This window comes from Uranotaenia lowii, chromosome 3 (genome assembly GCF_029784155.1).
Source record: "Uranotaenia lowii strain MFRU-FL chromosome 3, ASM2978415v1, whole genome shotgun sequence".
NCBI lineage: Eukaryota > Metazoa > Arthropoda > Insecta > Diptera > Culicidae > Uranotaenia > Uranotaenia lowii.
In genome coordinates this window covers 340,569,946-340,591,465 of record NC_073693.1, presented here as the reverse complement: position 1 = coordinate 340,591,465, position 21,520 = coordinate 340,569,946, and the positions used below count along the sequence as shown (strand labels likewise).

General features: G+C 35.9%; 1 protein-coding gene across 1 annotated transcript; it reads right to left on the bottom strand.

Moving 5' to 3' along the window:
* Positions 1-1,407: 1,407 nt before the first annotated feature.
* LOC129753880 (uncharacterized) lies at positions 1,408-1,818 on the bottom strand. Its single transcript, XM_055749730.1, has one exon. The coding sequence runs from the start codon at positions 1,816-1,818 to the stop codon at positions 1,408-1,410; it is 411 nt and encodes a 136-aa protein (XP_055605705.1).
* Between the last annotated feature and the right edge of the window lie 19,702 nt (positions 1,819-21,520).

Genomic DNA, 21,520 nt, shown 5'->3' with positions numbered 1-21,520 from the left:
ATTTTCTTGTAATAAGAGTCTTCAGCAGTAGTTTTTCATAAGAGGCAGTCTCAATAATTCTTTAAAAGTTTTTAAGAAAAGAAGTCTCAACTAATATTTTAAGTTGTACAACATATCATATTTATGTTTGCAGAAGTCTATATTCATTTTAAATTATTCAGCAAAATTTCGCTGAAATTTAAGAAATGGCTACGGGCAAGAAATACGATACCATTGGAAGTTTGGTGGCTTGTAACCTTTTTCGGGTGCATCCAAGTAATACAATTTCTTCGGAAATCCTTAATGAATTCATGAAAACTTTAATTTTGCATCATTTCTTTATTTATGGACGCACCCCAGGGAAAAAACTCTCTAATCAGACCTTGAGTGTCAATTTTACATTCCTCGCATAAAACCTCTAAATCTCTCCTGTTTCTCTATAGATTTTCACAAAAGTTCATTGGTTTTAAAAGCTTGAATCGATGTGAAAAAACCTTTATATTTAGGTGCAAGAAAATCTGAGAAATGGCTTATTGACAAAATGTTTGAAAAACAGCTACCTTAGAAAATTCGTCCAAAGATCTGTGTATCGTATTTTAAAAATCTAAAAATGCAAAAATGTGCCAAAATACGTGAACTTTTAAATCCGCGCAAATCCTCTTCAATAGATTTCTGGTGTGACTTTAACAAATTTGACGATTAATTGATTATGAATGACGGATTAAACATCAGTTTTTTTACGTCACCAAAACACACACACACACACACACACACACACACACACACACACACACACACACACACACACACACACACACACACACACACACACACACACACACACACACACACACACACACACACACACACACACACACACACACACACACACACACACAAGGCAGGCGAACAAAACACAACCCAAGGAACACCAAGATTCGCCTTGCCAATATTAGCCCAATCGCAATCCCACCTACTTACGCAGAATTCAGTCCACCATCCAAGGAACCAACAAAAGGTACGAATTCAGCCCCTAAACATTGGTTCTTCGAGCTATACGTTCTCTTCATCCGACAGCATAGTTGAGGATACAGAAGGTCGACAGGTTCTTGACGTAGAGCATAATTATCCCCGCACTCCCTGAAACCTTTCGAATTTCTCAAATGAGATAAGAAGAATGCTCCTCGAACACACCTTGGATCTTCGTAATAACTCAAATGCCAGATTTATCTACAACAGGTTGAAGTCCCGGGGGAAGTAAACATATTTTCTCTACCGCTCGCCTTGTTGTTGTTCTATTTGCCGTTTTCAGCGTTACCACAGGTACTACTTCGACTGTTCCTGGATGCACGTCGGTAATACGTCCCGATCTCCAACGTAGAGGTGGCAGGTTTTCATCTACGACAAATATTCCTTTCTCCAACGTGTTCAAAAAAGCTTGAGTCGCTGCTGATTCAGCTGAAAGTTGTTCAACCTATTAGAGGGTGCTTCAGTCCAATCGCGTTCCGGAAGTTGCAGAAGTGCTCTGTCCACTAGAAAATGTCCAGGAGCTAAAGGTGCAAAGTCGTTGGGGTCGTCTGATAACGGGGTCAATGGCCTGGAGTAAATACAAACCTCGATTTTTATAAAAAGCGTGTTGAGGTCTTCGTATGATGCTGCATTTTCTCTAATAACCTTCAACAGATGTCGTTTCGAAGATTTGACTGCTGCCTCCCACAATCCTCCGAAATGAGGAGCTGCAGGCGGATTAAAGTGCCATTGAATTCCCTGCTCAGCACATTTTCCGACGATTTCCCGATGATAGTCCTGGCTGTGGAGCTTCTCTAATAAATGCTTCATGTGATTTCTTGCCCCAACAAAATTTGTCCCGTTGTCAGAATACAGATCTGTAGGTATCGATCTTCTGCCGATGAAACGCTCGAGTGCCTGAATAAATTTTTCAGTACACATATCAGTAATCAATTCCAGGTGAATCGCTTTGGTACAAAGGCAAACGAAAAAAGAGCTCCGTAAGCCTTAACAGCCGGTCGACGAGGCCCTGGGCGAACGTAGAAAGGTCCGAAGTTGTTCACTCCTGCCTTAGAAAAAGGAGATGAAACTGTTACTCGAGCTGCCGGTAGTTCTCTCATAAACTACTCCACGGTCTTGGGTTTCTGTCGATAACATCTTAAGCAATTGTGTACCACTTTTCTAACAATACTGCGTCCCTCAAACGGCCAATACAGCAATCGAATTGTAGCAAGTAAAAGCTGTGGAGCGGCATGTAACATTTTCAGATGGTTGTGTTCTAGGAGGAGTCGTATGAATGGGTGTATAGCTGGCAGCACAATTGGATGTTTTACGTCTACAGTCTCGTCGGAGCTTCCTTTTTAACGTGTTCGTCGCTTGACCTTTCCGTCTGATGTGGCCAACAACCTTCATCTAGTCGTAGCCACTCCGGGGCTTCCCAACATAGCTTGTTATCTCGAATTTGATCGGGATTTATGCCACGTGATATCCAATCGGCTGGATTCTTAACTCCAGGAACGTGTCTCCAAGGGTGCCTTTCCGTAACCTTCTGTATTTTTTGATACTCTATCGGCGACATACGTTGTCCACGTTGATGGGATTTGCTTCAACCATTGGAGCACACACGTTGAATCAGTCCAGAAATAAAGGGGAATTTGAAATTTAAAAGCGCTCTGAATATTTCCAGCTAACTCAGCCGCTTTCAACGCTCCTGATACCCTTGATTTTGAAGTGAGAAGTCTGACGATGAAGTTTCCGTATTGGTCGCTGCTTTGCAGATACGCACATGCTCCGTATGCCTTTCGGATTCATCAGAAAAGACGTGCAACTCTCGTTCAACCGCATTTGAAATCAACGTGCACCTTGGAATCCGTAAATCATTCAATTGATGAAGTTGATTATAGAAACTTCGCCAGTTTTCATCAATGATTCGAGGTATTGGTAGATCCCAATCTAATTTCTTGCCGTTCTCGTCTTGAATACACCACAGGTGCTGCATCATGATTTTTGCTGTTTTTATTACTGCTCTAATCAGTCCCAATGGATCAACAGTGTCGCGATTACAGACAAGACCTTCCGTTTTGTCTGGGGCTCCTTAACTCCGATGGGCTTCATGATGAATTGGAATCTGAACGTATCCGTCCTTGGTTGCCATACTAGTCCGAACGTTTTTACCGACGGATCGGTATCGATTGAATCCACCACATTCTGTAAATCCTCTCAATTCACGGCTTAGTAAAACTGCTTCTAACTCATCGTCGCTTCCTGTGAGCACGTCATCCATGTACACGTCTTCAGTCAATACCTTGGCTGCCCTGGGGAAGAGTAATTCTTCATCCATTGCTAGTTGTTTCAAAACTCTGGTAGCTAGAAACGGCGAAGATTTGGTCCCATACGTTACGGAAGTTAATTCGTAGGTTTTAATTTCCTCCATTGGATCTTCTCGCCACATAATACTCTGCAAGGGTTTATCCACATCGCTAATGTGAATTTGTTGAAACATTTTTTCAACGTCAGCGATGATCATGAACTGCTTCGTTCGGCTTCTTAGGATGGTTGATCGGAGATCATCCTGAATTACCGGTCCCGCTAGTAAAATATCGTTTAGTGATTTGCCACTGGATGTCGAATACGAAGCGTCGAATACAACTCGAAGTTTGGTGGTAGTGCTCGATTCCTTAATCACCGAATGGTGCGGTAAATAACAGCGTACTCGTCTCGCATCTAGGGTCTCATCTATCTTCCGCATATACCCAAGCTTCAGTTAGTCGGCTAAACATTAGTATACTGTTGGCGCATCTCTGGTTCCCTTGCCTTGAAGACGTCGGTAAGCAATATCCCTTAATCGCCAATGCTTGGAAATACGTCTTCATTCTTGGGTAGGCTCACTGTGTACCTGCCATTCGATCCTCTGCGCACCATGCGCACAAATTGTTCCTCACAGCGTGGCTCTTTGGGCGAATAATTCTGAAGAGGCTTCAGCTCGTCACAAATCCAAAATCTAGTTAAGAATTCAGCTGAATCTTGTGAAACAGCGGTGTTACATATGGTTTGCAAAGAATTCTGCTAGTTGTCTACAACCCCAGATACCACTCATCCAAATATCGATTCGGTCAGCGTTGGCAGTCCCTCTCCTAGTCGAATTTTGTTTCCGGTTTGAAAGAACTCAAAGAAGTCCTGAATTCCAAGAACTAGATCAATAGACTTGGATTTACAATAGGATGGATCGGCAAGATTAACTCCTGGTGGAAGTTTCCAATTGGAAGTTTCGACGGTAGCTGTAGGAAGATCAGCTGTTACCTTAGGAAGGACGAGAAAATCCATTTTTCTGCAAAAGCTGGAAATTCTGGATCGAATAAATGCTGAAACCTGGTACTTCACGTGGCTGTTTGCTTGAACAATACCGACTACCGAGATATTTGTTGATTTCCGTTGCACTCCCAACCGATGACAAAGATGACAAAGTGTTTCTGTCATCCAGTAAAATCTTCTACCAGGACGACTGTTCCGAAAATCAATCAAAATAAACACTCAGGATGCGTTTCTAGTTGGAAACAATCTGATTGTATAATGGGATAGCGCCTCTCGCAACTGCTTCGCCTGATTGGTATGCAATCTCGATCAGCGCTCCACTCAGCAATGCCAACCGAGTCGCATCATTCCGAATCATTGGTTTTGCAACTATCGCATATCGGAGATGAGTGAGATACAAACTGATCCATTCTGAATGTCATTCACTCAGTATCCTCCTGGTTTATTTGAAATTGAAAACACCGCGGAAGTAAACATCTTTCCCTCACAAACACAACTAAAGTTTGATTTCATTCTTACTGGTGTAAAAAAACGCTGTAAAATCAAATAAATTTATTAATTGGCTATGATCATGTATCACTCACTCACTGCCTGAACCATTCACTCCTGATCCTAGACCAACATGATTCGCCGTATGGATAGCTCGTAGGTGAGATTCCAATTTGATGATGGTGCTGCACTGTTTTGGTAGCAAGCATCGTGCGCGGTGATCTATATTTTAGCGATGAATAGAACGAACGATGATCGGATAGGTCCAGTAGCAATCAATAACAAAACCCGACCGCTGTACGTTCAGTTGCGAAGTGCAATCAGGAACATTCATTGAAAACGAGTGATTTTCGGAACACTGCTGTAGCCAATAGCATTGTTGAGTTGGACCTTCTAGCTGTGTTTGCAGATGTAGTTCCGGTCGACGATGATTCCCCAGCGTACTTGGCTAGCTCTGCACCTCGTTGCCTCATGGAAGTTTCAGCCCAGATAACATGAAATCGTAATAGAAATGATAATCCAAATCGAATATTAAGACATTTTCAATAACTATCGTAAACACGTTGGTATTGAGTGATTTTCTATCATTCATTTACGACCAGCTTTGCTCTAAAAAAGTTGAATCGGATAGCAGTTTAGTCAACTCGGAAATATGTCTCCAAAAAGTTGAGAATATGCTAATTCGACATTAACGATTTGAGTGAACTGATTTACGATAAATGGGCGGTCCTTCAATTGACACTCTCTCCGGTTTCTTCCTTTGACCGGTTCGTAAAAAGAAAATCTCACCTATAGCGCTATAGCGTGGACCATATCAACTGATGAGTTGGCATCGTGGTAAGATACCGAACTGTGAACTCGGAGGACTGGAATCTTGTCATTGTAGATATATCGCCTCCACTTTTGTCGCTATATGCTATTTTGGTAAGTTTAATACAATCTTTTTATCTGGTATATTTGTTTGAATAATTCTGTTGTTCCTGCGTTATACCTTCATAAATGTTTGCTGGGAGTGATGGCGGAATGTGCGACTCGATTCTCGGCCTGAAAGTGTGATGTTTCCCCTTACAGCTGCGACAAACGTATGCTAACGAACACTTTATTGCGATATGACCTCGTCTAAAACAGTTCCTGCACATATTGTGTTCTCGAATCAGTTGTTCCCTCTCTGCAACCGACAAATTTGTGAAAGCCAGACATTGATGAAGAAGATGGTCTTCCGAGCATGCAATACATCGGCCTGTAGTAAACTGCGAAGCATTGTTGGCCGTCCGGTTTTTGGGCTGCTTCCGAATTCATTGCGGTTGTTATGACTGCTCCAATCAGTCGACGAGTGCCTTAGCTTCCCCTGACAGACATCCCTTAAGGTAGTGGAATTTTTCAACGTTTGGAAAATCAGTGTTGGTGTGAATCAGCTGAAGAAACAGGTCCCGGAAACTCAACCACTCATCGATGTCACCGCTGAACGATTGGAGCTTAATTTCAGGTAATTTCACATGTTCAACAGTCGGCAGAAGCGAAGAATCCATGAACCTTGTGGATTGGTGTGATGCAGAGGATTGCTCAAGCTCCTTAATCTTTTCCATGAACAGGCTACGTATAGCTTCTAACTTCAGTTTTCTTGGACACTAAGTAAAATTCCTTTTGAGCATTCCGTAGCTGATTCACGGTCTTTTTTCCAAAGCATGATTTTTCGGATTTCTTTTTCTTGGACTTTGAATAACAGAAAACTGAAGTGTTGGAGGTGAATATTGTCTTAGAAACATATTTGAGCTACACTAAGAAATTTCCGAACAATACTTTAAATTTTGTTAAAATCGATTGAGATATTAGTTTAAGTTAAGAGTGTCAAATTCACACTCCAGGGACTGTAACAGGTAAAAATTACTGGGGCGGATGAGGGTCAAAAATATGTTTTTCAATTGCAAAGATTCATGCAAACATTTTTTTCAATAATTGTACCCAAACAGTTGCGAAATTTAATAAAAACTATTGAACTTCGAACAATAGAAAATAATTTTAAAACAAAGCTACAAAAAATTAGAATACTTAAATAAAATTTTGAGAAGTTTTTGCAGTTGAACTGTCAACTAATTGGAATAACAAATAATTCACACAACTTTGGAGGAATTGTTGTACAATTACCGGAACTTATGCCACATTTGCTAATTTGCTTAACTTATTTTTACCAAGACGAATTTCGAGATCAATGTATGAGAAAATTGAGAAAAAATTGTTTTCATGTGGATGACAAACCTTCAATATTTAAAAATCGTTTAGAAAGGTTTTTAAAATTTCAAAGATCTGGTTCTTGAAACAGAACTCAAGATCAATATTTCTTTATGAGTTTTATTCGGAATATATGCTAATTTTTTTGCCAATTTCACACAAATGACGTTAAATTAAAAAGTACCTAGTAAAATATTGTTAATTGTCTCTGAGCAGAAACATTCGCATCTTATGCCAAAAAATTGAATTCACCACTAACCTAAAAAAAAAACGAAATGCGATAGGGAACAACGCCAAAAAACCCACAAAAGCAATTTGTGTCAAATTATCAGATTAATGACATTGCATGCGTGCGTGCGCTGCCCTGCGCAGGTCATCGTCGATCATGATTCGACGAGTTGGACAACCAAACCACAGGACGACGATTTTTTTCCAGATCCCTTTTCAGGAATAAATGAGACAGGACCGTAAGGCGACATATTTCCCCATCGGAGACGAAATTGTCTTTTGCGGTTTTGTTGTCCCTCTTGGGGGGTAAATTTCCCTTTGATGAGTTTGTGGTTTCTAGGGTTTGACCGCATGTTACTGTCAACAGTGGTAATTTGAAACTCGTAATGATTGAAAATTGAAGTTTTGGGAATTGATTAATGTTTTTGGGGTTGTAATTATTTGAATCAACAGCTTGAAGAGGTTCATCGCTCGTAAAGAATGTGATTAAAGGTGGGCTTAGAGCCGACACAAAAGTAGCGGGGTCCCTAACGGATTTCGGTTAGTCTGGAGATGATCTCGCACAGTTCATTGATCACATTTGAAATGATCGAACCATGACTTTGGGGAAAACGGGCTCAATCAGCTCAAATTTGATCATAATGAAAAGTCCTAGATTGGGATAATTGGTCATCCCGGATTGGACACACACCCATCAGCACTGGCCATCCCGAGCCCGATCCGGAACAAACCGATAAGACAAATTTTGATCTCTTCGTCAATAGCCAATCAAGACATTTTTGGACGGGTCCAGCCGGGCAGATAGATACCGAGTATAGGCTACTGGATCTGTTCCGGACCGGACCGATCTTTTTATCAACCGAACTGCTAATAACCGCTAGGAAGCCGTTTTCGGGTTTGGAATTAGAGTTTTTTCTTCTGTTAGTATGGTTTTAAAGTTCGAGCATCATATCAAGCCAAAATTACTCCAGTCGGGTACGGTCATCGTGCTTCTGCTGATGGGCCACGCGGAAGGCCGCGTCCAATTGGGCTTGATTAGTTATAACTTAATAAACCTCGGCCGCTTGGAATCGCCTTGGAGAGAACCCTAAGGGAATCGCGGAAAACAAAAAAAAAAATCTAAAAACGCCGACAAGAAGAAAGGTGGTCCCGGCACGCGAACCGGTCGTTAAAGTCGTGTGGTGGTTGCCATTTTCGGGTAGGTCGTGAAATTAAATTTCGGCGTTCCACCCTCCATTTTGCTCCTCCAGGGCGCGCTTTGCGTACTTTTGCCAGTAGCCTCAAATCTTGAAGGGAAAAAAAATCCGAAAAGAGGTGGGAAGCTCCCTAAAAACAAACCGATCGACCGCCTCACGGAAGAAAGCGCTCGACTTCTAGACACTTGTACCGGTCGGTGGTGGTCATGATTTTTGCTTTCGGCTTCTGGAAAAGCTGATACCTTCTCAGAAGAGAAGATGCGCCGAGATACGGGCAGGAACAATTAATTACAAAATTCACTCATCGAATGCAGCAAATTTAATCACATTCACGGGAGCGAGCGCGCGACCCCGCCAGCTAAAAATGCGTAAATCAATCGGTGGCGGTCCCTCTTTCTTTAATATGAAAGAAAAAACTGGGAGCAAAGAAGGCGCCGGCCGCGGTATCAAAGTGGGCTGTGGTAGTCTCCATCGCCATCCAATAAACCGACACTTGTTTTTGGCCTACTCAGCCAGCCAAAGCCGTTGCTCAATCAATTTGTCATCAATCAACGGGAGTGCGCCACTCTTAAGACAGAGGGCTTTGCTTTAATGTGCCACGCGCAAAATTTTACTTGGATAAATTGTCAAATTGGCCTTAAGGACCGGCCTGAAGTAGAAGTATCGAAAGTACTTTATGTGAAAAAATGACAAAAATGACAAAAATGACAAAAATGACAAAAATGACAAAAATGACAAAAATGACAAAAATGACAAAAATGACAAAAATGACAAAAATGACAAAAATGACAAAAATGACAAAAATGACAAAAATGACAAAAATGACAAAAATGACAAAAATGACAAAAATGACAAAAATGACAAAAATGACAAAAATGACAAAAATGACAAAAATGACAAAAATGACAAAAATGACAAAAATGACAAAAATGACAAAAATGACAAAAATGACAAAAATGACAAAAATGACAAAAATGACAAAAATGACAAAAATGACAAAAATGACAAAAATGACAAAAATGACAAAAATGACATAAAAGATAACAAAACGTATATAGGTTATATGACACAAAAAATATCAAAAGTTTAGGGGACTTTTGTCATTTCTCAGCATCTACAAATTGTTTTATGTCATTTTAATAACTGTTGATTTTTTTTAAAATAAATGGCTTATTTCTGGCTATTTCGCAACGAGATTTGCCCTTGATTAGCTATTTTCAACCATTGGCAGTTATTTGTCATTATTTTTATTTTTCATGATATTAGAGTAGGTAATTTTTTTATTTTGCCTATGTTTCAGACCCATAAAGGAACGGTTTATCGTGTGTGATTTATGACTTCTTTTTTTTTCTTTTAAATAATTTTGTGTCATTTGTTTCTCATTCGGTAGAGTATTTTTATTAAATTTGAGTGTATAATTCCATATCTTTTATATAATTAAAATTGTCAAACTTAAAGAACATAAATAATTAACATGTCCCCCTTGAGTTATTTTTAAGAAAAAAAACATCGCTTAATGATTTTAAAGATGTTGTTTTAAAATTCCGTAATGATGACAAATGTGTGACATGCACGTGGCATTCCCTATTGACAAGAGACGCTTTAAATCAAAAAGAAAAACGAGAAAATAACCCATTTTACAAAAAATCCTGATTTTCGAAGTCTTAGAAAGCATAGTTTCATGCCATTTCTCGTTATGGTTTTTTTTTCTAAATCTGAAGCCTTAATGTTACGAAGATGCTGGATTGATATTTTACCGAAGAATTTTCTCGATGTTGGTCAAAAATGTCTATCTGTCTGTCAGTCTGTCTTTCTGTCAGTTTTCCATCTTCTCTAAAACTACTAAACCGATTTGCGTGAAACTTGCATATGAGGGTTGGATGCCGGGGAAACTTCCTATAATAGTTTGGGACCCCTTCTCTTCTTGGAAGGGAGGAGGGGGTTTCTTTTATAAAAGATATAAGCCTTCATAACTCGAGAACTGATCAAGTAAATCAAACCAAACTTGGCATGGGTGGGTATTTGAGTACAAGGAATGTTTATGAGAATATTTCGATTCCCTCCTTCCCTCCAGTGGGGAGATAGGAAAGGGGGAGGAGGCCTACCTTACAATTTTTACATAACTGAAGAACTAATCAAGCTAATGGAACCAAATTTGGCTTGGAAGTGTATTTGGGTACGATAAACAGTTCTATTAATATTTGGTACCCATCCTTACTTCCAGTGAGGAGATAGAACGGGGAAGAGAGCTCCTTTACAATATTAAGCATTTTAAGAAAATTTATCAAGCAAATAGAACGAAATTTGGCTTGGGAGGGTATTTGAGCACAAAGAATATTTCTGTGAATATTTGGTACTACTGTCTCCTCCCAGTGAGGTAGTGGAAAGGAGAGAGGTAGGCTCTTTAACAATTTTTCGCATAACTCGAGAACTAATCGAGCAAATGGGAACAATTTTGGCATGGGAAAGCATTTGGATACGATAAATGGTTATTTCTTTATTTGAGACGGGAGCTCACATACGATTGTTTAGCATAAACCAAGAACTTATTTTACAAATGGAACCAAATATGACATGGGTACAATCATATAATCGAGCAAATGGAACAAAATTTGGCGAGAGAGTATATTTGAAAACATGGAAAGTCTGATCTTGATCCCCTCAGGTAGGGGATAGGTAGGAAGAAGGGCTCCGATACAAATTTGGCATGAGAGGGTAATCGAGCACAAGAAATGTTTTTCCGGTGGTTTAGCACACCTCCTTACATTCAGTGGAACGATAAAAAGTGGGAGAGGCTCATTCATACTTTTTATTTTATATTTCGATAACTAATCGAGAAAATGGAACCGAGTTTACATGGGAGCATATTTGTATACAAGAATTGTTTATATAACGTTATGAAACCCCCTTTCCTTCCATTAGGACTATAGAAATGCAGGAGGTGGTCACTCTCACCTCCTTATTTAAAAAAAAACATTTTAATGATTTTCAAATTGAATTTAAAATTTTGGGCAAAAAATGAAAACTTAAATAACTAGATACCACAAATTTCAATGATTTTTGGAAGGTGTAGCAAAGCACACCGGATCAGCTAGTTTAATATACATTATACAAGTTCTTGATTTGACGGAAGCCGCTTGTTTTCGAATCCGCTTCGGTTTCTTCTGCTTTTTATGTCTTAAGACTCAATTCAACTTTGGCACGATGGTCGGTGCTGAGAGGAAATCCCACTTTTAGGCCAAATCCCGAACTAAGACGGTCTTCTAACTGTCGTAAACACTCATTACTTTCCAGTCCAAAGTTATGTCCTCTGGACTCGGTTTTTACGCACATTGTTTTTTGTCCACGAAGATGCCTTTCTCTCCATACTTTCGCATCGAATTTTGTTATCTTATCAAACTGCTTACTTTTTCCATTTCGCCATCTTACTCAGCGAAATGTTGTGAAGAAACTAAATTTGTGCACGATATTTTTGCCTTTTTCCGAGAAAATGCTTCTAATTTTCATCTATATATATAAAAATGAATTTCTGTCTGTCTGTCTGTCTGTCTGTTCTCTATAGACTCGGAAACTACTGAACCGATATGCGTGAAACTTGGTAGGTGGGGGTATTGGAGGCAGGGGAAGGTTCCTTTTATGGTTTGAGACCCCTCCCTGTATCGTGAAGGGGAGGAGGGGCCTCCCAAGCAAAAGTAAATTTTTCGCATAAATCGGGAACGCATCAAGTAAATGGTGTCAAATTTGGCATGGGGTGGTATTTGGGAACAAGGAATATTTCTATGAATATAAGGTACCCCTCCCTCCTCTCAATGGGGTGATAGGAAGGGGGGAGGGGGGCTACCTTACAATTTATCATACAACTCGAAAACTAATCAATATATTGGAACCAAATTTGGCATGGGAAGGTATTTGGATACGAAAAATAATTCAATGGTTATTCGAGACCCCTCCTTCTTTCCAGTAGAAAGGGGGGGGGCTCTTTCATAATTTTTTACATAACTCAAAAACTAATAAAGCAAATGGAACCACATTTAGCATGGAAGGCTATTAGGATACGAAAAATATTTCTATGATTATTTGAAACCCCTCCCTCTTTTCAGTAGGGAGATATTAAGGGGGGAGGGGACTCTTTTATAATTTTTTACATAATTCAAAAACTAATTAAGCTAATGGAACCAAATTTGGCATGGGCGGGTATTTGGGAACGTAACATGTTCTAATGATTGTTTGAGACCCCTTCCTTCTTCCAGCGGGGAATAAGGAAAGAGGAAGGGGAGTTTCATACAATTTTTACTGCATAACTCAAGAACTACAACCGCAAATGGCACCAAATTTGGCGTGGAACGATATTTGGGTACGAGAAATGCATCTATGAATATTTGGTATCCCTCACTCCTTCAAAGAAGTGGATGAAAAGGAGGAGAGAGGTCTTCCTTTCAATTTTCAGTATAATTGGAGAGCTGATCGAGAAAATTGAAACATATTTGGCATGTGAGGGTATTTGGAGACGAGAAATGTTTTTATAATAAATTGAAGCCCCACCTTTTCTCAGCGGAACGATATAAAGGGGGAAAAAGGGGCTTCCACACAAATTTTTTGCATAACTTGAGAATAAATCGTGCAAATGATACCAAATTTGGCATCATAAAGTATTTGAATACGAAAAATATTTTTAGGAATATTAAGTTTTCACCCCTCCATTCAATAGAAAGAACGGAAGGGGAGATGGTACTTCCTTTCAAGTTTATGCATAGCCCAATAAATTACAACGCAAATAAAACCGAATTTGGCATGGGATGGTATTTTAATACTAGAAATTTTCCTATGTGAAACGATTCCTTTCTTGCAGTAGGAGGATAGAATTGGGAATATAGGAAGAGAAGAGGAATGTATTTAACTTTTGTTTACAAAATCCGAGAAATGGACAAATCTTAACATAAAAATTCATTTTTGTATGATTCTATGATTATCTGATACATCATCCTCCTTTCAGTGATTAGGTACATAGGAGGAGGGAGGTGAGCCCAATACAATTTTGTTAGCATAAGTTCTCATTTTATGCTAACGAAGCCAACCAATGGAAAAAAATATGGCATGGAAAGGTACTTGGTTACGAGATATGTTTCTACGATTGTTATAGACTCTTACGCTTCACAGTGTTGAGAAGGGAAGAAAGGAGGGGGCTCCATATAAATTTTGTAAAGCTCAATGAAACTATATATGATATAAGTGGATTTTGGGGAACGAAAAAAATGGGTATGATTATTAAAGATCCCGTCCTCCATTTAGCAGGGGGTGAAAGGGAGGACAGGGGGGCTCTCTTATCAGTTTTTAGAACATATCAAGCAAAAACAACCAGATTTCATAAGTTAGATTGTTTGCGTAAGATTAATTTGAGACCCTTCTTTTTCAGGGCGAAGCTTAAAGAAACAGATTAAAATTATCATATTTTTAACACAAATTCACAGATCAAGATTCAGAAAATTTGTTTAAGTTATATTTGTATTGCAATTCGAAACTCCAGCTGTAGTTCTTATTTTAAAGCGGTTGCTTATGAATTATGTTATTATTTGATTTAAAATAATGCCAACAAAACAATAGAAATTTAAAAAGTTTCTGAAAATAACATTTGTTTTTGAAAGGTGTAGCAAAGCACACCGGGTCAGCTAGTTAATATGATAAAAACTTGAGCTCCCGATACACAGAGTTTTAAATTGAACTGTAAACCAAATGCTCAACAAAAATCACCCTTAAAAACGCCATCCGGAATGATCAGGGTTGTATTCAAATCGTGCTACGACATAATGGGACACCCTTTATGATTGATCGTAAACGCTAATTTTTATACATTGGTGATCATCATCATTTTTCTATATATTTTTATAAACAACCTTTCGAAAATTTCATTATTTGGTATCAATAATCAGCAATAAATTTACGGATGCACTCAATTTTGAAAAAAAAAAATGAAACAAACGTTCGTAAAAATGACAATAACTGACGACCATCAGTTCGGACGGCTCATTTTCTTGCCTTCTCTAGACAGCAAAACGCTCATGTGTCTCATTAATCAACCCGAGGTCGATATTAACCAGATGACCACGAGCTGATCTGAACGACCGGGATGACCGGATTTCCAGGGCGCAGCAATCGGTGGACGACGGACGGCCGGCAGTCGCGCACAGCTTGCCGAAAATCAACCATCACCAAGCACAAACAAAAATATGTATCCACCACCTAGGAGTAGGTATAAGTTATATTTATGTATATCTGAATAGATTCTCGAGAGCTTCATAGCTGCTGACGACGACAGAACGGCGAAGACCGTCTTTTTCGGTCCGAGATGATTTCCAATTCGTCTCACGTCATCCACCGGGTGCCATTGGAATCTCTAGGATGAATGAAAAGATCGATCCGGTTCCTCGGAACACGTTTGAGTCAAGAAGACCCTAGAAGATGCCTAGCTGTGTTTCTTCCCGAATTTGGAATGCGTTTTGCTTTTGTTGGGTTCAATTGTTTTCCATACTCGCCGCGACGAGACCAGAGAGAGGAGCCAGGAGATGATGATTTCTGGACCGGCTGCTGCTGCTTCTGCTGGTGGTGGGACACCAGATGGGTCACCGCCTTGCCACGCCACTCTGTGACGGCCACTTGAAAATGACCAACGAACTCAACCAAACCAAACCAATCAACCGATCTGGGGTGATTTCGGCAGTGAATTATAAAAAGCAACATAAAAAAAAACATAAAAGAAATCGATGTCAGATGGTCACCAGCAGCTAGTGCCCAGTCCTAGTTATTTGGTCGGCCGATGTTGGCATGTGCGGAAAGGTGGCATTGGGTCTCGGGTTCCGAGTCCCAGGGGACGATTTGATGGACATCGGGTGAACCACTTTCGGCGAAGCTGCTTGTGGTTTTTTCGATGTTTTTAATGACAACAGAATTTGTGTGGTTTTCGTGAGAGAATTTCTTTTGGGGTGCTGCTATGTCTATACCTATAGTTGACATGCGAACTGACCGACATCAATCATGACCTAACTTGACTGGGCTCGATGACAAGAAAGTGAAAAGAAAGCCAATTTTGTGGTGTCAACAGTTGTTGGATTTGGGCCTAGTTTGGTAACATTTTTTTTCAATCTATTTCCATTTGCTCATAAAAATGTACGATAGACAAACTTTTGCCGTTTTTATAACTCATATTAATGCCATAACAATGTCGTGTGAACCGAGGGGGGGGGGGGGCTTAAGGATTTGTATTTTGTGTCTCTCATTCTTCTGAATGCTAGACTCCATATTTAAAGGGGTTTTGAAAGACTACTCAAGGCCTCAAAATTCACATTTTTCCGAGGTACAAATAATGAGCTCTTAAGGTTTGATTAGTTTGGGTGCCCTTAATCGAAATATGCAATTAGCTTTGTGCCTATCAGCTAATGTTTATGAAATCACTTTTGTAAATTAGTACAAATCATTAAAGAAATTTCAATTTTGATTTTTTTTCCTAAACTTTAAAATAAAATTAAAGCTCACCAAGATCGCAAGTAAATTTTATTTCAGCGTTGAAAGTCATAGAAATTTTCTACTTGTTCACTTTACTCCATTCAATCCAATTTGAATTCCAGATATTTTTATCATCATATTTTTAAAAACAAATGCAGGCTTCAAAAACTTGTAAAATAAAATAAAATCTTTTTCATAAATTTATTTAGTAGTGGCGGAAATGCTTTTAACTGAAGAATTTAACTGTTCAGAGCTTGATATTTTAAACTATAAAACCTGCGTTTGAAAATTGATAATCGTTTCATATATATTTCTATTACTTTAAATTTTATATGATATTTTATGAATCGTAATTAATTTTCTTTTATCTATAAAATGTTCGAAAAATTATTCAAAGAAGCAACTTTAAAGCTTCGTTTTAGTGCTAAACGTCAATTAAATTGGTACTTCCTGTGTGCTTTCATCACATCAAACAAATCTACGAATTACTTATTTTTATTGAGCATTCTAGAATTCACCAATTTCCCAACCTGTAGGTACTTTGTCAGTAAGAGCTTTCAATGATGAATTGAATATGTTGTTTTATAAACATATAAAGTTATAATTGTTAACTTTAAAAATGAACTTTTTTAGCCTTTTATTTTGATAATTGGAAGAACTTGAATATAAAAAATGATTTTACCTCAGAGTTTGATCACTGGCACTTTTGATTTTGATCAATTGACTTTCTTCTTTGTATCAAATTCTACTTAATCAGTTGTGTTTCGAATAAATCCGCTCAAGCTAAAAATATATTTTTTTCCTTATAAAGAGTTCACAATTCAAATCTTATTTAAATATTTTTTTCAAATTTAAAATATTACAGCGAAATTTCGTCAAATTTTTCAAACAAGCCTTCAATCCGAAATAAACAAAAAGTTTGAAAGTTAAGACGATAAATAAACAACAATTACTATCATTTTGCTGAACAATTTTTGATCATGATCTATGTAATTCCAGATCAGTTAACTGGAATTAATTCTAGAATTCGGCTTTAATTTTTTCTAAATCTGTCTTATAATTTATGCTTTTTTATGATTCTTACGTCAAAAATCGAAACTTTGAGTAATTTGAGGCACCCCTAAATCAAGTCTGGTTGAACTAAAATTTTGCACAGAACAGAACATTACCAATAACATAATTTTTAGTCAATTTCCGACCATTTTAAGTAATTTTTAAGTTTTCATCAAGTTTTTGATCCATTGAGCACTATTCTTGTAGTGTTTATAATTTGTGTTTTTTTTTGTGATATTTGCTATTTTTATCACTCTTCATCATTTTTAATTATTTTTGTCATTTTTAATCTTTTGTATGTATTTCTATTTCAATTTAAGGAAATTTTCATAATTTTTGTTATTTTTTAGTAGGTTCACTTTTTTATTAACTTTTTGTTTTTATTTTTGCTTTTTGTCACCATTTAAAAACGTTGAAATGTCTTAAGGATGTTTGTCTGAATTATATTGGTTCTGGTATAGCTAAAACTATAAGCTAATGACGTTCCAAAATACCGTTCAATTTATGCACATGTGCCAAAAACGGATGTTGCAAAATCGAATGTTGCCAAAATCGAATGATGCCAAAAACGAACTGAATCTGCAAGTGTAGTCAAGAGGCAGAAAAATTGGCTGAGTCGAATTTCAAAAACAGGCCATAGACATTTGCATTTTGTGAATACGCCCAAAAAAATGATCTGTGAAAATTTTAGCTCAACCGGACTTGATTTAGAAGTGCCTTCGAGTTTTATCCCACAAAAATTACCTAAGGGGAGACCAAAGAAAATCGGGAAGATTAAAATTTGGATTTTAAATCAAATGTATGAATTGGCGAGATGTAGGATACGACACGATTCCAAAAAAAAATGTTAAGGAATTGGTTTCTAAATTTGATTACAACTCACTTAATATTTCCCTAGGGTGATACATTTTTTCCACTAAAATGGACCATTTGAGTCAGATGTCATTTTAAGATTTCGCGTAATTTAAATGCGTAATTTTTCGTTTTTCACACAGCGTTAAATATAAGGTATTTCACTTTCAATGAATGCACTTATTGGCAAAGATCACAAAAGTGTCTAAACTGAACAGCATTAAAGTAGCGATACTTTTTTCAATTTTCTGATATTTGTAGTTCCTTTAAATTTTGTAATTGATGTAATTTTAGTCCTTTTCGTTATTTTGGACAGGTTTGTCATTTTTGCAATTTTATAGAGTTGTCATTTCTATCACAATTAAAACTTGGATTCAAAAATTGTTGGATTTGGGCCTAGTTTTGTAACATTTTTTTTTAATTCATTCCGCTGCAAGTTTTATATGGAAAATTTTTAACTCATAAAATTTTAAACCTCCCATGAATTTCTTGGTGTTTTTTACAGCCAATAAATCTCTTAATTTTTTTAAAGCGATTCATGCATTCCAGATTAAGCACAACAAGCTTTGAAATTGTATTGTAAAACTAATTTTTTTATTCGAAAATTAGAGGGGTTGTATTGAAAGTCCAAGAATTTTTAACTTTAAGCAATAATTGTTGATTTGTTTCGGTACTAAATTTTTATGTCAATAAACCCATTCCTAAGCCAATTCCTTCTTTTTCCACCGGAAGGCCTTATCAAAACGATCAATCAGCCGAAGCTGCCTTAAAAATCTGCGCTTCCTAGGTCAATTCATTTTTTTTTCACCGGGAGACCAAATCAAAACAAACAACCATAGCAGCAGCCTTAACAATCTGCGCTTTTCCATCCTCTCCGTCTTATTTGCTGGAACCGTAACAATTTCTTAATAATCTTAGCCTCAGCCTTGCAATTCTACACACATCTTACTAACTACGCCATTATCGTGATGCGAATGCGTAAACATTATTTTCACATCACATTAAGAATCAGCATTTCAGAATATCTATTTAAACAGAAAAATCAGAAATTATTAAATCCTTTTTTATGCTAGAATAGGGATTCCTAATTCAAGTTCTGTAAAGGAATTAAATTTTAAAAAACCATACCCAGTTAGCAAACACAATTCTATACTCATGTTTGGAATGATTTCAAGTTCCATCATTTTGTTTCAAAAAGAGGGTCTTTAAATCTAAACCATGTCCATGAATGTTATTTAATGTGATTTGAAATTTGTCTAAAACGATTTTTTTTAAATAATATTAGTATTTCTTGAAAAAATTGCATTTATTTTCATATTTCGTACATATTTGAATATTTTGCAATTTCTGTCATTTTAAACATTTAAATTTAAAAAAAAATGTCATTATTGACCATGCCATTGAATATTTCAACAGAATCTAAGCTATCTATTCTGAATTTTTGTCATTTTGGCATTTTATCTAAATTTGACATTTTTGTAATTTTTGTCATTTTTGTCATTTTTGTCATTTTTGTCATTTTTGTCATTTTTGTCATTTTTGTCATTTTTGTCATTTTTGTCATTTTTGTCATTTTTGTCATTTTTGTCATTTTTGTCATTTTTGTCATTTTTGTCATTTTTGTCATTTTTGTCATTTTTGTCATTTTTGTCATTTTTGTCATTTTTGTCATTTTTGTCATTTTTGTCATTTTTGTCATTTTTGTCATTTTTGTCATTTTTTTCATTTTTGTCATATTTGTCATTTTTGTCTTTTTGGTCATTTTTGTCATTTTTGTCATTTTTGTCATTTTTGTCATTTTTGTCATTTTTGTCATTTTTGTCATTTTTGTCATTTTTGTCATTTTTGTCATTTTTGTCATTTTTGTCATTTTTGTCATTTTTGTCATTTTTGTCATTTTTGTCATTTTTGTCATTTTTGTAATTTTTGTAATTTTTGTCATTTTTGTCATTTTTGTCATTTTTGTCATTTTTGTCATTTTTGTCATTTTTGTCATTTTTGTCATTTTTGTCATTTTTGTCATTTTTGTCATTTTTGTCATTTTTGTCATTTTTGTCATTTTTGTCATTTTTGTCATTTTTGTCATTTTTGTCATTTTTGTCATTTTTGTCATTTTTGTCATTTTTGTCATTTTTGTCATTTTTGTCATTTTTGTCATTTTTGTCATTTTTGTCATTTTTGTCATTTTTGTCATTTTTGTCATTTTTGTCATTTTTGTCATTTTTGTCATTTTTGTCATTTTTGTCATTTTTGTCATTTTTGTCATTTTTGTCATTTTTGTCATTTTTGTCATTTTTGTCATTTTTGTCATTTTTGTCATTTTTGTCATTTTTGTCATTTTTGTCATTTTTGTCATTTTTGTCATTTTTGTCATTTTTGTCATTTTTGTCATTTTTGTCATTTTTATCATTTTTGTCATTTTTATCATTTTTATCATTTTTGTCATTTTTGTCATTTTTGTCATTTTTGTCATTTTTGTCATTTTTGTCATTTTTGTCATTTTTGTCATTTTTGTCATTTTTGTCATTTTTGTCATTTTTGTCATTTTTGTCATTTTTGTCATTTTTGTCATTTTTGTCATTTTTGTCATTTTTGTCATTTTTGTCATTTTTGTCATTTTTGTCATTTTTGTCATTTTTGTCATTTTTGTCATTTTTGTCATTTTTGTCATTTTTGTCATTTTTGTCATTTTTGTCATTTTTGTCATTTTTGTCATTTTTGTCATTTTTGTCATTTTTGTCATTTTTGTCATTTTTGTCATTTTTGTCATTTTTGTCATTTTTGTCATTTTTGTCATTTTTGTCATTTTTGTCATTTTTGTCATTTTTGTCATTTTTGTCATTTTTGTCATTTTTGTCATTTTTGTCATTTTTGTCATTTTTGTCATTTTTGTCATTTTTGTCATTTTTGTCATTTTTGTCATTTTTGTCATTTTTGTCATTTTTGTCATTTTTGTCATTTTTGTCATTTTTGTCATTTTTGTCATTTTTGTCATTTTTGTCATTTTTGTCATTTTTGTCATTTTTGTCATTTTTGTCATTTTTGTCATTTTTGTCATTTTTGTCATTTTTTTCATTTTTGTCATTTTTGTCATTTTTGTCAATTTTGTCATTTTTGTCATTTTTGTCATTTTTGTCATTTTTGTCATTTTTGTCATTTTTGTCATTTTTGTCATTTTGTCATTTTTGTCATTTTTGTCATTTTTGTCATTTTTGTCATTTTTGTCATTTTTGTCATTTTTGTTATTTTTGTCATTTTTGTCATTTTTGTCATTTTTGTCATTTTTGTCATTTTTGTCATTTTTGTCATTTTTGTCATTTTTGTCATTTTTGTCATTTTTGTCATTTTTGTCATTTTTGTCATTTTTGTCATTTTTGTCATTTTTGTCATTTTTGTCATTTTTGTCATTTTTGTCATTTTTGTCATTTTTGTCATTTTTGTCATTTTCGTCATTTTTGTCATTTTTGTCATTTTTGTCATTTTTGTCATTTTTGTCATTTTTGTCATTTTTGTCATTTTTGTCATTTTTGTCATTTTTGTCATTTTTGTCATTTTTGTCATTTTTGTCATTTTTGTCATTTTTGTCATTTTTGTCATTTTTGTCATTTTTGTCATTTTTGTCATTTTTGTCATTTTTGTCATTTTTGTCATTTTTGTCATTTTTGTCATTTTTGTCA

Coding starts and splice junctions, on each gene's coding strand:
- LOC129753880 (XM_055749730.1), bottom strand. CDS start 1,818: ATGAAGCATTTATTAGAGAAGCTCCACAGCCAGGACTATCATCGGGAA.